At 35.9% G+C, this 16631-nt stretch overlaps 2 protein-coding genes across 6 annotated transcripts in view; both read left to right on the top strand.

Annotated features, from left to right (window-relative positions):
- The first annotated feature begins 278 nt into the window (after window positions 1–278).
- On the top strand, window positions 279–2740 carry Ercc1 (DNA excision repair protein Ercc1). 3 transcript variants are annotated; one of them, XM_034973651.2, is made up of 5 exons: window positions 279–715; window positions 802–872; window positions 1113–1307; window positions 1774–1959; window positions 2378–2740. In XM_034973651.2, exons 1-5 carry the CDS (start codon window positions 613–615, stop codon window positions 2669–2671), a joined length of 849 nt encoding a protein of 282 aa, XP_034829542.1. In that variant the 5' UTR covers window positions 279–612; the 3' UTR covers window positions 2672–2740. The 3 variants fall into 3 exon arrangements, with proteins under 3 accessions (XP_034829542.1, XP_069358385.1, XP_034829544.1); XM_069502284.1 differs by having other exon boundaries at window positions 279–731; XM_034973653.2 differs by lacking the exon at window positions 802–872.
- A 1321-nt stretch (window positions 2741–4061) lies between these two features.
- The window catches only part of ec (echinus), an 88468-nt gene continuing 75898 nt past the window's right edge, over window positions 4062–16631 (top strand). Inside the window, exons 1-2 of one of the 3 annotated variants that reach the window (XM_069502256.1) lie at window positions 4062–5485; window positions 5598–5740. The gene's annotated coding sequence lies outside the window, so the exon portion shown is untranslated. Of the gene's footprint in view, window positions 9703–16631 lie in introns of all 3 variants that reach the window. The other 2 variants (XM_034973734.2, XM_069502255.1) reach the window with 2 other exon arrangements.

The following is a 16631-nucleotide window of genomic DNA, read 5'->3' as shown; positions in this document are numbered from 1 at the left end:
ATCGGAAAGCCTTTGTTCCAAAGAACTTTTATGTATACTACCACAGAGTACATTATATATATGTATACTACTTGGTGTATTCCTATGTCGATGCTTTGTTCTCCAACAGCGGCCTCCTGTCAACGTCATTCAAGTGCCAAGAGAGTCTTGTCGTTTGTTTTTTTTTTTTTTTTTGTTAATTTATTTTACGGCCCTGGATAACAGTCCTTTAAGGCCTTGTCGTTTGTTGCACTGTTATGTACACAGAACACATTTATGGTGGTAGCACAGGCCACAGAGTACTTTTATGGAGTACTTTTTACATATGGAAAAGTGGTAGTTACCAATTACTTACAAGACTGGTTTGTTTTGAAAATTTTACCATGGGCTGCGAACATAGATTAATAAGTATAGATTCGTGGTATAGCTACGATTTAAATTTTTGTGGTTTCTAAGTCTATTTTAGTTTATTTAAGAAATATCAGCAAAATCTGCTAAGTTGTCGTGTGTTTGGCTTGGCTAATAAACCCTATATCTGTATATCATCCAGTACAAAACTGCACTTTGTAATGTTTGTAACTTATAATAAGTAATTTATTGTTTTGTATAATCTTCACATGATTCTTCAATGCAATGGATTTAGAAGATGGCTTGGATGATCTTTTGGCTGAAGTTTGTGAACCAACTTCGCCGAAGAAACCTAAAACAGACGATCAACAATGTTCATTACAACCAGGTTAAAAATAAATTTTGTAGGTACAATTATTTAAACCATTAAGTACTTATTTATGAGAAATCTAATTTATATAAATTGATTTATAGGGACATCTAATTCGGTAGCTACAAAGTCTGCTATATCCAAAACTCACTGTGTTTTAGTAAATCAGAAACAGGTAGGCATATTCTGTATTTGAGATTATCGAAGAAATGCCAATAACTCCTAAATAACGATAATAGATATTTCCATCGATGCAAATCTAAACTTAATTAAATTGTTTTATTAATAAGTTAAAAGTTATCACTTGAATGTTATCAATTGAAATGCAATATTGAAATGTTACCAGTTATTGGCACTTTTACGATGAAGAAATTACTTTTATTTATTCAAATAAGTAATTATAAAAATCTTTTAGAGGGGAAACCCATTGCTCAAATTTATAAAATGTGTCCCATGGGAATATGATGAGATAATACCTGATTATGAAATAGGCAAAGCAATATGTATTCTCTTTCTATCAGTACGCTATCATAACTTGAATCCGGATTACATTCACAACAGGTTGAAAGAGTTGGGGAAGAAATATGAACTTCGAGTGCTTTTGGTGCAGGTAATTATTATTTTACTGTTTACATTAAAAATTATAAAGAGGTAAGATTCGTTTGTTTGTATAATTGTAAATTAAGTAATTAGTAATTACAATCCATCAAATTCTGAAACTACTGAACTGAACCCATAATTTTAACAATTCTTTACTTTTTAATTAAAAGTTAGGACAGGTATGCTTTAATTTTAATAATTTTACTGTCAAACTTTGTTGTTAGGCCTCCAACTCAAAAGTTTAGAATTGAAAATATATAAAAGGAAATAGCGAGGCATTGATCTTAATTCCATTACACACAGTTTTGGCTCAAAGTTATTACTGTTTTTTCTGAAGAAAATAATATAATGAAATATGTAGCACTTCTTTTAGATCTGATCAGTTAGATTGTGCAGGTACAGCTAAATTAAAATCATTGATAGATTTATAAATAAGTAGTAATGAAGGATAGGTAAATATTATTTTCAATTTTCAGGTTGATCTCAAAGATCCTCACACAGCATTGAAGAACTTAACCAGAATCTGCCTTTTGACCGATATGACTCTGATGTTGGCATGGAGTCCAGAGGAAGCTGCCAAGATAGTGGAAAACTATAAAATATTTGAGAATAAACCACCAGATACGATAATGGAAAAAATTGAAAATGACCCCCATCAAAAAGTAGGTACTTCTGTCTATAGAGAACCTAAGTACCCTAAACCTAAGTATTAATTTAAATGGGTCAGGAAAAGCTAAGTGCAGTCATGGAATAAAATTTGTAAGCAACTGTATTAGATAGCTATAGTAGTATTATAAATGTGAAAGTCTGTCTATCTGTCTGCTAGCTTTGTACAGCCCAGTCATTTAACAGATTTTGATGTTTGGTACATAAATAGCTTGCATCCTTTGGATGGACATAGGCTACTTTTTGTCGTGGAAAATCAAAGAGTTTCCACAGGATTTAAAAAATTCTCAAATCTACATACACTATAGTCAGAAAACGCCTCTTCAAATTCAAAAATTGAAATATTTCTCTGTGTTTATGTTTTTCAAATACATACATATCCCAAATAAATCTGAAGTATGTATCATTTCACAGATAATAAATGCCTTATCATCTGTAAAACCAGTTAACAAGACAGATGCAATGACTCTGATCACAAGGTTTAGTACACTGGAGAATATTATCAAAGCAACTGAAACCCAACTAGCGGAATGTCCAGGATTCGGAGCCACCAAGGCTAAAAAACTTTATAAGGCCTTACACGAACCGTTCTTAAAAAGGAGACTATTGAACCAGGATAAGCCAAAAAATGATGAATTCTCTGAAAATATCAGCTTCGAAGATGTTGAAAAGCTTGAAAATGAAATTCAAAATGAAAAGCAAAGCTGAGCCTATATTTGGACTTTTATTCAGAGTAATTTTTTAGTCAAAGGTTAAATACAAGATTTTATCCGTTTAGATGTTGAAAAGCTTAAAAACTGGCCAAGTACGAGTCATACTCGCGCACCGAGCGTTCCGTACTACAGTCATATTTTATCGACATTTTGCAATAAAAACTACCTAGTTACTATGCATAAAAATAATTAAAAAAACTGTTTAGACTGTACTACAGTAAAAAGCCCTTTCATGGTACTTGATTATGATACTTGATTACATTTTAAATTTTTTTGTGATGTAACCACAAATTCACGGATTTCGGATTTTTCCTTTACTTGTGCTATAAGACCTACCTAGACAGGTAGGTCTTATAGCCCTAGGATACCTAGATAGGTAGGTCTTATAGCCCTAGGATAGGTGGTAGGTATGCCAAATTTTATGATTCTAGGTCAACAGGAAGTACCCTATAGGTTTTCTTGACAGACAACAAAGTGATCCTATAAGGGTTCCTTTTTTCCTTTTGAGGTACGGAACCCTAAAAATGGAAGCAAAGCTGAGCTGATATTTTATTATTATTATTAGTATCTTAGTTAATAGTAGTAGTAGAGTAACTTTTTAATCGAAGGTTTAATATAAGATTCAATTTTACGGAATTTTCATGGTTGTTTTAGTTTTGTATTTTAAACCTTATTTTAAAGCTGTTCGCATACCACGAGACTACCCGCAAGATCCGCAAGGCATTTTTCTGCCAGGAAATTGCGAATCACGATGGCTGAACGAGTCGGTCGCATCGGGAACGTCTAAGAATGACGTAAATGTAGAAAAACCGTAAAATGTTTCTTCTATTACGTAATGTGTGATCACCTCAACACTATCACATTACCTACTATGTAGGTATAAAAATGTTATAAGCAAGAATTATTATTGTTTTATGTAATCAATAGCAATAGGTATAGTAATGCATTTTTTGTAGGACTTTCATAATTTTCTAGATGTCATAATATCCTATCAGTCATTTTATTGGAATTAGTTGCGTCCTCATATTTTTAATCATAGAAAACTAGAAAGTAATGTCATAAATTGAACTTTTAAAGTGTTGGTGTAACTAACCCTATACAATAATATATTATTCTTTGAAAAAACCCGCTACTTATAAATTATCCAAATTAATAGATAGTCTTCTTCCCAGCTATCACCAACCATTCGTATCGTGTCTCTTCAATTCCACACGACATTGTGGCTAATTCCTTTGTACACAATCTCTAAACTAAACTAAAATATCACGTCTAAATGTATTGCTATCCCTTTCATAATGTTGCTTGCGGAAAAGGAAAGCACTAGATTTAGACCTGTTAATTTAGTTTAGTTTAGAGATTATGTACTAGAGAATCGGCCCCATTGGCGAAGTAAATTGCGCCCGTTTGGTGCAGCCGCGCGCCATTAAAAAAAAAAAAAGTGTTTTTATATTACGATATTGCTCGCGAGGATCTAGGTTTTTAAAAATCCTATGGTAAAATTCCCCGGTATTAAAATTTATAAAAAAGCGATCAAATGCGAGTCGGACTCGCAAGCAAAGAGTTCCGTACCATCGTACAAGGTATACATACCTAACACTTTTATGTAGAACACTGCAAGTTAATGACTGTCTGTGCTATCATCTATATGTGATTAAGTAAATTATTTTTTTCGTGAACACATTATAATATTTTTTTGTGATGTAACCACAAATTTCAAACGGTTTTCGGTTTTTAGGGTTCCGTACCTCAAAAGGAAAAACGGAACCCTTATAGGATCACTTTGTTGTCTGTCTGTCTGTCAAGAAACCTACAGGGTACTACCCGTTGACCTAGAATCATGAAATTTGGCAGGTAGGTAGATCTTATAGCTGACATTTGGGGAAAATCTGAAAACCGTAAATTTAGGGTTAGATCACGCAAAAAAAATTAAATTGTGGTCATGAACTAATAATTAGTATTTTCAACTTTCGAAGTGAGTGACTATACCAAGTGAGGTATCACATGAAAGATCTTCACCTGTACATTCTAAAACAGATTTTTATTTATTTTTATGCATCATAGTTTTTGAATTATCGTGCAAAATGTCGAAAAAATACGACTGTAGTACGGAACCCTCATTGCGCAAGTCTGACTCGCACTTGGCCGGTTTTTTTTTCTTTTACTTGTGCTATAAGACCTACCTACCTGCCAAATTTCATGACTCTAGGTCAACGGGAGTCAGCCTATAGGTTTCTTGTTAGACACGACAGACAGACAGACAAACAACAAAGTGATCCTATAAGGGTCCCTTTTTTCCTTTTAAGGTACGGAACCCTAAAGAGTAGCCTGTGTCTGTACTCTCACTCTGTCTCCAATGTATTATGTATCCATGCAAATAAATCTCGTCGTCGTAAAGGCGTGATTGAAGGACAAACCAACAAACACTTTCCTATTTATAATATTGGTAGAGAGATACATGGTGTATTATTATTTTTCATGGTTTTCATGAGGCGTATGAACATAACAAAAGTAAGTGTAATTTACCGGGTGCCTTTCGTTTTACTTTTTTAACTTTTTAACGCTTTCAAAGTTCAATTAATATCCAAAGCCTCGCATGGTGGCTTGGTGCGGTGCGCGTCGTCGTGTTCAAAATAAAACATCAACAGCGTGAAACCGGCTTCGCTAGTGACTGGACGTACATAATATTATACGCTTTGCCTAGTGCGATCGTAAGAATACAAACGGCGGGAAAACTTTTTCAAAAGGCAAAAGTAATGAAATGTAAATTGTTCAAAGTGTTTTAAACAGATATAAAATTTTAATTAAATAAGTAAGTAGTACCTAATGAATTATTGTGTTAATATTTTTTGAGCAATCTAAAATTTATTTTGAAGATAATAGTTAAGTATTTTTGTTGTTCATAAACTTTTAATGTGCTAAAGGTTGGTGATTTAAAAGTGTAACGCATCTAAACAATAGGTGTGAAGCGAGGTAGAGACTAGAGGTGTGAACTTTTGGGAACATGGACCTTTTTATCTTTTGTTTACGAGAATAATGTACTACGTGGCTCAAGGATAACAATCGGGTAAGTTACTAAGTTATTACATACTTAAAATATTAACTACTACTACTACAACTAATTTAATAATTCAATTTAGTAGGTACCTACTAATTAATTTGCGTTGATTTTTTTTTGATGAAATAAGAAGAGCCTTCGCCGCCCATCTCGAATTAAAAAGAACTAATTCTGTGAAAAGGTAAGTATTGAATAAACGGTGCGAGTCGGGCCTCTATTACGGTTCCGTACATGATAATTATGATCTATTAACTTGTTAAAGAAAAAAGAAAAACCTTAACAATATGTTCGTTTGTTTACAGCTCACTAACTACATTATTAGTCGGTGTCTTCAGTATTTGTTTAAATACATTGTAATATGGTAGAATCTCCAAATTCATAACTAGTTCAGTTTTTGACAGGACAGTTTTACTTAGATAATTTAGGCTTAAGCCCTTGGATGAATAATTTTAATTTTTAAAAACCTTTACTTTAAGCCTGTAGGAAAAATTATCTAAGTAAAACTGGCAAATTTGACAGCCCCCATTTCTTTATTTTTGAAGGCAAAAATAATAAAATTTGAACTATTCTCAATGAGTTCTATACAATTACACCCCACATGCCTTTGCCAGGGTAAAAAAAAAAACTACTTTTCGTGTATGAAGCCCCATTTGGAAAATCCTTTATTCAAATTAATTTCTAATTTAATACTTGGTTTTTGATCCACAATCTACACCAAATATCCAACTGTAACTCATTACATCAGACAAGCTAGAGATTTGTGGCATACGGACGTATAGACGGACGGACACACAGACAGCCAAGTGGTATTAATAAGGCACCGTTTGGCTCTTTCAGTGCGGAACCCTAAGTACGTATACATATTTACGTAACTCCATTAGTCGATTAATAAATAAGATCGTTTGCATAAAATGTTAATAATTCTGTTATGTTTTGCGAATCAAGAATTCGAAATTTTGCAACGGCTGCTTTTAAATTGCACTTTGCGACTTTTGATATTGTTTACATAACGTGTATCGTTTTTGTGTTAAATATGATGATAAATACAATTTTTCCTACTTAATAAAAAATCGGTGAACATACATTAAAAAAACAAAAAACGGGCTGAATTGAGAACCACCTCCTGTTTGGAAGTCGGTTAAAATATTTTATGATCATCATCATCATGATCAACCCATCGCCATATTATTTACGTACCTAAACTTAGACTTGGTCTATAATATAGCAATGTAGCTAATTCCATTGTACACAATCTCTAAACTAATACGTCTAAATCTATTGCTATCCCTTTCCTAATGTTGCTTGCAGAAAAGGATAGCACTAGATTTAAACCTGTTAATTTAGTTTATGTTTAGAAATTGTGTACAAGAGAATTGGCTCCATTTTATAGCTATATTTAGCAATAAAATATTTCAAAACTGAGTTCGAGAAAGTGATTAATATCATCTCCTTATCTTCTATATATATAAAAGGAAAAGGTGACTGACTGACTGACTGACTGAATGACTGACTGACTGACTGACTGATCTATCAACGCACAGCTCAAACTACTGGACGGATCGGGCTGAAATTTGGCATGCAGGTAGCTATTATGACGTAGGCATCCGCTAAGAAAGGATTTAAGGGGTGAAATAGGGTTTTAAAATTTTGTAGTCCACGCGGACGAAGTCGCGAGCATAAGCTAGTTATTATTATAAATCGATTTAATGAAAACAATATCAATAAAACTTGTTTTTTGTTCGGTGCATAGCGAAGGTACCCAGTTTTAGGCCGGCTGCATCTTATCAGAAATTGTTTGTTAGGACAAATTCTGACGCGCTGCGCTGGAAGGCATTCTCATACATTTTGTACAACTTTCCAGACCCGGCAAACTCGTAATGTTGCCAGATCGGACGTACGCTTTTGATATTCACAGAATGAGTGGGACAGAATGTTTTCTGATCGTAGACAGATCGATGTTTCTGACAGACAATTTCTGATAATATGCGGCCTGCGTCATGCGTGTCCACCACATGAGTTCCCAACGAGTCACACTGTCACTGTGACACAATTGAGTGTGACTCATTGGGAACCCACCTGTCGCACGATGTCGGCAAGCGCTTGACATTGGCCGAGACCTAGGATCCGAGTGTGAACGTACAGGCATGGCTCTCATTAGGTAGTATATCGTGTCTACATTACTTTTTAGGGTTCCGTACCTCAAAAGGAAAAACGGAACCCTTATAGGATCACTTTGTTGTCTGTCTGTCTGTCTGTCTGTCTGTCCGTCTGTCTGTCAAGAAACCTACAGGGTACTTCCCGTTGACCTAGAATCATGAAATTTGGCAGGTAGGAAGATCTTATAGCTGGCACTTGGGGAAAAATCTGAAAACCGTGAATTTAGGGTTAGATCACAAAAAAAATTAACTTGTGGTCATGAACTAATAATTAGTATTTTCAACTTTCGAAGTGAGTGACTATATTAAGTGGGGTATCATATGAAAGGTCTTTACCTGTACATTCTAAAACAGATTTTTATTTATTTTTATGCATCATAGTTTTTGAATTATCGTGCAAAATGTCGAAAAAATACGACTGTAGTACGGAACCCTCATTGCGCGAGCCTGACTCGCACTTGGCTGGTTTTTAATAGCTTAGCACACAGGGAAAAATGCAATGAGCTATCAGTTAAGCTATGAAAATGAAGTACCTATTTGGTGCATTTCACAAAGATACCTCGCTACGCTTTCTTTCACGTCTGGCAGAGCTTTCTTGCTGACTTGCGGGCATCTGCTTACTTATGTACTTACTTATCTACATTGCCTATTTATTCAAACTTCTACGAACAGGTGAATGTGGCACGTGCCTTAGCCAGGTGAGACTGAACTTTTTGTGCTTTTTATACCTGTACAAGTACCTACTTTGTATCCAGATGTAGACACTGTCTGTGGATAAACTACTGTGTCATTTTCATACGCTAGCTGCCTATTATTATTTTATAAGTAACTGCCTATTTGTGAATTAACTAAAGAGCAGGCTTTAAAGCGTAACTTAGTAATTATAAGTAGGAACATATATTATGAAGTATGCCTATCTGCTGTAAGTAGGTACCTACTGAACTTGAAAGTAGCATTATTTTTCAATCTAAACCAAAGGCCTGGAATTAAGGTTTCAACTTCTATATTATGTATATTATCTTATCAATATTGTACCTAGGTCCAAACGTGACGCTTGTACACTTTTCTGCGAGAAGCCATTAATTGTTGCCTTGTATAAATAGTTTTATTATACTTAGATAGGTATAGTCGCGACAGGTCGACATGGTAATTGGGGAGGGAATTTCCCGCACACCCGCACAGCCCCCGCGCAAATCCGGTGCGGGCGAACGCGGCTGAAATGTGGGTGTGCGGTGTGTTTCCCAGACTCATACCCCGATTGCCATCTCAACCTGTCGCGTACTTTAGGTACAATAAGTGAATCGTGCGCCGTCAATCGTGATCGCTTTCATCGTGATAGGCATGACATGGGACAAAGAGAATAGCTAGCTATACTTTATCGCTCTCATTGTTTTTCTTAGCGTACCTAATTATGCAATTATGCATCGTATGAGTTTAATTGCAATTATAGTCATTATACGATGCACAATTGCTAGTCAAGCTTTAACTTATTAAAAAAAAATAGGAGGAAAATTCAAATTGATAGGTACCTTACCTACCTCTAGTCGTCCAGATTCATAATTACATATAGGCAGATAATTAAGTGCTTAGGTACTTATTTGTTCCTGAGTGATTGTCCAGTTGTGTCTTTGAAAAAGCTGTCTCTCATGCATATTTCTATTGCAGTCTGCAGATCATACGTCTTCTTTCACAATATTGTTGGTCAACCTTTGGACAATGAGAAATGTCGCTATGGAGTATAGTGAATTAGTGACGTTGATTGATGCGATCCATTCAATTGCCTAGACACTATGGTAACTTCGTAACTTGAGGAGCGTAAGTACCTCGAACTAATAATATTGACAGATACTTAATATTGGTACGATTTGCTTGTCGCCAAATGCATAAGGATTTCATCCTCGCGCAACTATCCGGTTCGAAGGACCAATTTCGTAGAGTTAAGAAACTCGAGAAATTCAAAACCAAGCTTTTTAAAATAAACATAGGCAATGAATTAAGTACCTATAAGGTCGATAATGTGTGAGATTTCACATTTTGTTGTGACAAAATGTGAAAACATATAAAACTATAAATCCATATCACACAGTAGTCTTAAAAAACTGGCATTCAGTCTGAGTAATGATCGTATAGGTACAATAGAAACATAGGTAAGTATCTAAGTTGTTAGGTATATAGTGTATACCAACTTTAGTTGATAGGTAGGTACAGTGTCCTATACAATCGTCTATTTCACGTCCGTTTCGATCAGTTACGCTTACTTCGTCATGGTTTAAATAAAAGAAAGTTCCTTATTCTCTTCAGTAATAAATACGACCGTTACGGAGCTTTGGTGGTCTTATAACTTTACACACTAGCTAATGACCAGTATGACGTAATCTCGAAAAGAATTTATTAAAAATAAAACCGGCCAAGTGCGAGTCAGGCTCGCGCAATGAGGGTTCCGTACTACAGTCGTATTTTTTCGACATTTTGCACGATAATTCAAAAACTATGATGCATAAAAATAAATAAAAATCTGTTTTAGAATGTACAGGTAAAGACCTTTCATATGATACCCCACTTGATATAGTCACTCACTTCGAAAGTTGAAAATACTAATTATTAGTTCATGACCACAATTTAATTTTTTTTGTGTGATCTAACCCTAAATTCACGGTTTTAGATTTTTCCCCAAATGTCAGCTATATGACCTACCTACCTGCCAAATTTCATGATTCTAGGTCAACGGGAAGTACCCTGTAGGTTTCTTGACAGACAGACAGACAGAAAGACAACAAAGTGATCCTATAAGGGTTCCGTTTTTCCTTTTGAGGCACGGAACCCTAAAAATAAGATTACCTACTTATAAGTTCGACGCCATTATACTTATAAAGGCTCGTCTTACTTATAGAAAATCTGGTAGGCAAGATAACTTAGTTGTGTTGTCGCTTAAATATCTACCTTTCGGTAAAGCGACTTCGGTGTTCTATATGTAAAACTTACGATACAATAGAAGACGAAGTTACTTTTTGCTACATCCTCGCCTGCTTTATAAGCCTTTTACAGCTTATGCATGATAGGTAAAACTTGAATTTGTAAAATCTGTCTAAGTATAATTAAACACAATAGGCTACTTGACAATTTTTTTAAGTTGGTCTTAAATGGTTAATATTTGTCCTATTATATCAAAAAAATTAACACTATATTTTTTTGCGCCCTAAAAACCGTAAAACTTTAATTTAAAAAAATATTTTTCTTAGACAGGTGAAAACACTGTCGGCCATGTTTGGCCGATAGATTATGTGTGCTCTGACGTCATGCATTTGTAAACAACAGTATAACCACAGTGGTTATACTGTTGTTTACAAATGCATGACGTCAGAGCACAGATAATCTATCGGCCAAACATGGCCGACAGTGTTTTCACCTGTCTAAGAAAAATATTTTTTTAAATTAAAGTTTTACGGTTTTTAGGGCGCAATAAAATATAGTGTTAATTTTTTTGATATAATAGGACAAATAAGTATTTAAGACCAACTTAAAAAAATTGTCAAGTAGCCTATTCTACCTAAATAGCGTGCATATGTACCTACGATTTCAACTGATTAATAAATTAACAAATAAAAAATTATATGTACAATACGTGGCAGAAAGTAATGCACATCGACCTTTAGAAGGAGAGGCCGATTTGTAGAGCATTGTCTCTGTCGTTGAGACCGACAAAACGTCACATAGGTATGAGTGACAGAGACAACGCTCTACAAAGCCGAAATGTCATTCTAAAGGCCGATGTAGGTACATTACTTTCTGCCGCGTAGGTACTGTATTAAGGTATTTATCTAGGTAGATATATAATTATACTATAATATTCGCCAACTTCTAAACTAAAGCTAGAAGGAAATAAAATATGTAAAGTCAGTAAGCCAGTATCAATAAAATGAGAACGAGAAGTCGGAATAACTAATTTCTATAATTTAAGGTGCGTCGATTTGACTCGTGCCGTCTACGGGTCGGCGCACGCGCAGCCTCCGGTTTTGCTCCTTTTGTGTCACGTATTTCAAAGCTTTTATGCTTTTACCTTTGCTGTGTGCGTAGTTTTGCTTGTGTTAAGCACACGTGCGATGCAAGAAATCCTCGCTTTGTTTGGCTTTAGTATATTTACTTATACACGTATAATAAGTACCTATAGATCTCAAGAGTTGCTTTGTTGTAATGTTGAAAGCAATTGCACAGTCATAGAGAAATGAAAACATGATTTAGCCGATTTAGCATTCATATTTTATAATAACAATTATTTGACTTTGAAGTCAGCTCAACATGATGCAGTATAGTTTACTTCTATAGCTTATTAAACCTAATCTTTGAAACCTATTATTTACCAACTAGTGAGTCCAATAAATTAGTGGTGAGCTCCAAAATGTTTTCTACGAGATCCGAGAAAGTGTAGAGGGACCCTTGATTATAAGAAATAAAATTATAAGCTCAGAATACAACAAAGTCCTGTATTCTGAGATTATAAGTAGGTGTTTTTATACCACCTACACATTGAAAATCTGCAATAAAAATAGGAATGTGTACCTACCTACTGCCAGTTAGATACGAATTGCGAAACAAGTAGCATACAGGTTTCGTATTTTATTTGCTTTTTATTTGCTATAGCCTGTAGGCGGTATGACAAAGCAGTAGAGACGTAGTTATCAAAACGGGCCAAGTGCGAGTCAGGCTCGTGCACTGAGGGTTCCGTAGCTAGTCGTATTTTTTTGTCATTTTGCACGATAAATCAAAAACTATTATGCATAAAAATAAATGAAAATCAGGTCAATCAATACATGTTTGCAGGGACTACACTTAACTCTGTTATCAGTCTTTACGCAGGACGTTGGGTGGTCTGAGGGCCTAACATGCGCCCCGCGAGAAAATTTTGTTCATTATCTCGTGTTTCTTCATACAAATAAGACGAGTAAATGCGTAGACAAAATTTTCTCGTGGTGCGCATGTTAGCCTAACTGGGTAAGCAAACAACAAATGGCATATTGGTGATAGGGTATAGTACCTCAACCTACCCTCAGATTACGTGGTATCTTTTACACCTTTTAAATTAGCAAATAATGAAGAAGGGATGGTGATCTGGGTAAGCATTAAGCAAACACCCAATGCTCTGCTGTTATTTAGGTAAAAGTGTGTGTTCGAAAAAGTTGAACTTTCATCTTAACTGTAGTAAAAAACAGTGAAAAACCAATAACATAATATTTTTATGACTTTGGCTTCAATCCCAAACAATATTATCGCCTTGAACTTTGGCTGGGTCTCCACTTGAACCGTTACAAGAAAGCTTTTAAAGCTATCGCTTAAAATTATTTATTCCTAATGGAACACTTGAGATTGAGACGGCCCTTTTACTTCGATATAAAGTAACACTTTTGGTTTGGGTCGAAAGAAATGTGGAACCGCTTGAGTTGGTCTCCTTTTTTGCGACACAATTAAATTCTTCACATACTGTGCAGGTCAGAGTTCAGAGTTGTTTTTGCTCTTTTGGGTACACCGAAAAGAATGATAAAGTAATGTATACTTATTTTAATTAACGTATCTTGATAATGGAGGTACTACGAGTATTTAATCTTTTACATAATATCATATTTAGCACGAGAAAACATCATCATCAGAAACTAGAGATTTACCCTCCTACCTATTCTAATAAATAAATTTCAATGTTTAATGGTGAGACTATTTATTTAACAAGTTTATTTCTGTGTAAATCTAATGCAAGTGTAGATTTTTGCACAAAATCCATAAAGCTTAAAAAAGCTTATAATATTGGTTTTAATTATCAGTTAATATTAAACGTGGCATGTAAAGATCTAGATACTCTAGCTGACAGATTCATTAACCCACAAGATGAGTTCATATTGATGACTTTATAATAAAGGTAATAAATATCGAAGCATCTGTGTTTTGTAACGCACTCAAGTAGATAATAAACGGACACAGGCCTGAATATCATTTGAGATTATGTTGGGCACCCCCGGTCTGAAGTTGATGGGACTTGGGAACTTCAATCTCGAATAATTAAAACCTAGGCGAAGATTGTGAAATGCCTAAACATTGTAACAACTAATGGTACGATTACACCTACCGAGTAGTGAAGCGAGACAGTAAAATGTCACTCGGCCGAGACAGTGCTGTGGCTGAGAACTTGTGGCGAAATTGCACTCGTTAAAGTGTTTATACCAACCGAGTACTCGGCCGATGACACTGACTCGCCACTGTACTCGTTAGGTGTAATCGTACCATAACAAGTAGTCAGCACATGATAGTGTCTGGCGGACTCAATAATACTTACCTATGCTCCAGACAGTTTATCAAAACTAGTCTTTTAATAGATTTATGGGAACGTTGAAATTGTATGTGTTTAGGCTGGGCGTCCATTGGCTACTATCGACTGAACTATCGCTCTTTCCTAACTAGTGGCTGAGCGTTTGATTTTTAGCAGCTTAGAAAGGTCAATGCAGGGAGACGCTCTGATGCGAAATCGAAGCACTTGAACAATTCATAGTGGTTCGTAAAGAAGCTCAAGCTTCTTATTCGGATGCTATGTGCTGTATTTATGTAGATACATATTATATTCAATGCTCTTTGTCAACTCTTTGAGAATTTTATCGTAGAAAATTTATTTTGTTGTTTCTTTAATATTATTTTTGAAAAGCAAACGCTAGGCAATGTACCTATAGTCCGCGACAGGTTGAGATAGCAATTGGGTCACCCGTCACATCACCATCACGTCACGTCACCCGCGCTCGCCCGCATCCCGATGCTAGCCCGCTAGCGCGGGGCAGTGCGGGTGTGCGAGGCGTTCCCTTCCCGATTGCCATTTCAACCTGTCGCGTACTACCAAGACCAACTACGCTCAGATTTAAATCGTTGCACACGAAGAAATTGTTGACACGCACATAAACAAAAGCTTCCGTGTTATGCATTTGTAAATAGATGTTAAACCAGAAACGGGATGGTTTGCGCAAGTGATATCGAGGAATTAACCTCGATTTTTGTTAAATTATCGATTTCGATAGATCGGAAGTGATGCCACGCTCTGACCGAGAATAGATCGTGTGTTTGCCGTTTATTTAGAAACACTTCTTAAACAAATGTTACATTACATTACACATCGAATACAAAATATCACCGTTTACAGAAAAAATCCGACCAAGTGGAAGTCGGGCACGCACACAGAGGGTTCTGTATCTTGGAATGTATGTGAAATGATAAATTATTTTGCAGGTCTAAGTCTACGTACCTATTATATCTATTATATTCTGTGAAAGTTTCAACTCTCTACTTATTATGGTTCACGAGATACAACCCACTGACAGACAGACGGACGGACACGGAGGCAGTAATAGGGTCCTGTTGCCTTGGCACCCTTCGGGTATGAAACTCTTATAAGTACCAATAATAATTGTTTTAGAGATGTTTTGTCGATGTCAATGTGAAGTGAACAAATCATTCCAATACGGAAGCTAATCTATGCTAATACTTTAATAGATGGCATCTTGAGTTTACAACTTGCAATAACTGTTCACCGACTGCTAAGTATAGGTTCATGTACTTAAAGGCAGAATTGATGTAAGTAAAGCATAATATTATGGTGATGGTCGGACATAAACTTGCCACCAGCTTTTACCCGCGACTACTCCCGCCTCAGTGTTATTTTCCGTTTTGGCGAGACTAAAATATGCCTTCCAGAATGTAAGCTTCTCTATCACCTATGCACTCTACGCTTACTTATGTAAGTGTATAAGGTATGTATTCTAGTACTTAATGCTCTTTGCATAGAGAAGCTTACATTCTGGAGGCGGTTTGTGCGGTGTGTAATGTCATCAAGATCTTCAGTGTTTTAGGCTTTAACGCTATGAATAGGTAACAATTATTTTTTAAACTTTCGAATTTATAGAAACCTATTCTACCTTATATGTGACGTACATTATCTATAGCATTCGCAGATAATGTACCTATCAGTGCAGGAATTTTCAGCTTCAGCATTAGATCTGGAAATCACCCCCTACATATTATTAACTCGAAAACTTACTCTATGATATTAGCACACGAGTATACTCATGTGACATTAGTCGGTATAGTCATAGAAGTGTAGATTGTAAACATCAGTGTCATAAAGGTTGGTCATACATTATAGAGTGATTGAACAGAAGCCACGCGTGGAATGCGGCTAGACCCAGTGGTGGTTATTATGTGGCGACCAAGGGACTTGCGAGTAATGAGTGCTTGTCTTTATAGTTATACCTACCCACCTTCGGCTTCCGTGTGCATTCCGCCGTAATCATCGTCGTTGCGATACTTCGAATGTTTGATAGTTCGTGACAGCTTGAGATAGCAATCGCGGTATGAGGCGTGGAGACGCCCCGCAAACCCGCACGTCACCCGCGCTCGCCCGCACCGGGTTACCGCGGGGGCTGTGCGGGTGTGCGGGGCGTTCCCTACCCGATTGCCATCTCGACCTGTCGCGTAGTATGGGTGCGTCCTACTACCTACATTTATACCTAATGACAAAATGATACAATTATTATTCTAGTTCTTGTGAATCTATAAACATATTATATTTATCTCATTCATGATATCTACCTACCTACAGGCCATAATATGATCATGATCATATGACCTTCGTATAGCCAGCTCACTACTGAGCACGGGTCTCCTCTCCAGAAAGGTTGACCATAGTCCACCACGCTGGCCAAGTGCAGATTGGCAGACTT

This window comes from Maniola hyperantus, chromosome 12 (assembly GCF_902806685.2).
Source record: "Maniola hyperantus chromosome 12, iAphHyp1.2, whole genome shotgun sequence".
Taxonomy (NCBI): Eukaryota; Metazoa; Arthropoda; class Insecta; order Lepidoptera; family Nymphalidae; genus Maniola; species Maniola hyperantus.
Note: the sequence above shows the minus strand (reverse complement) of the source record. Positions and strands in the feature narration are given on the sequence as shown.

Coding starts and splice junctions, on each gene's coding strand:
- Ercc1 (XM_069502284.1), top strand. CDS start 626: ATGGCTTGGATGATCTTTTGGCTGAAGTTTGTGAACCAACTTCGCCGA. Junction 732..801: donor CCAGGTTAAAAATAAATTTT/GTAGGTACAATT, acceptor ATTGATTTATAG/GGACATCTAATTCGGTAGCT. Junction 1,960..2,377: donor AAAATGACCCCCATCAAAAA/GTAGGTACTTCT, acceptor ATCATTTCACAG/ATAATAAATGCCTTATCATC.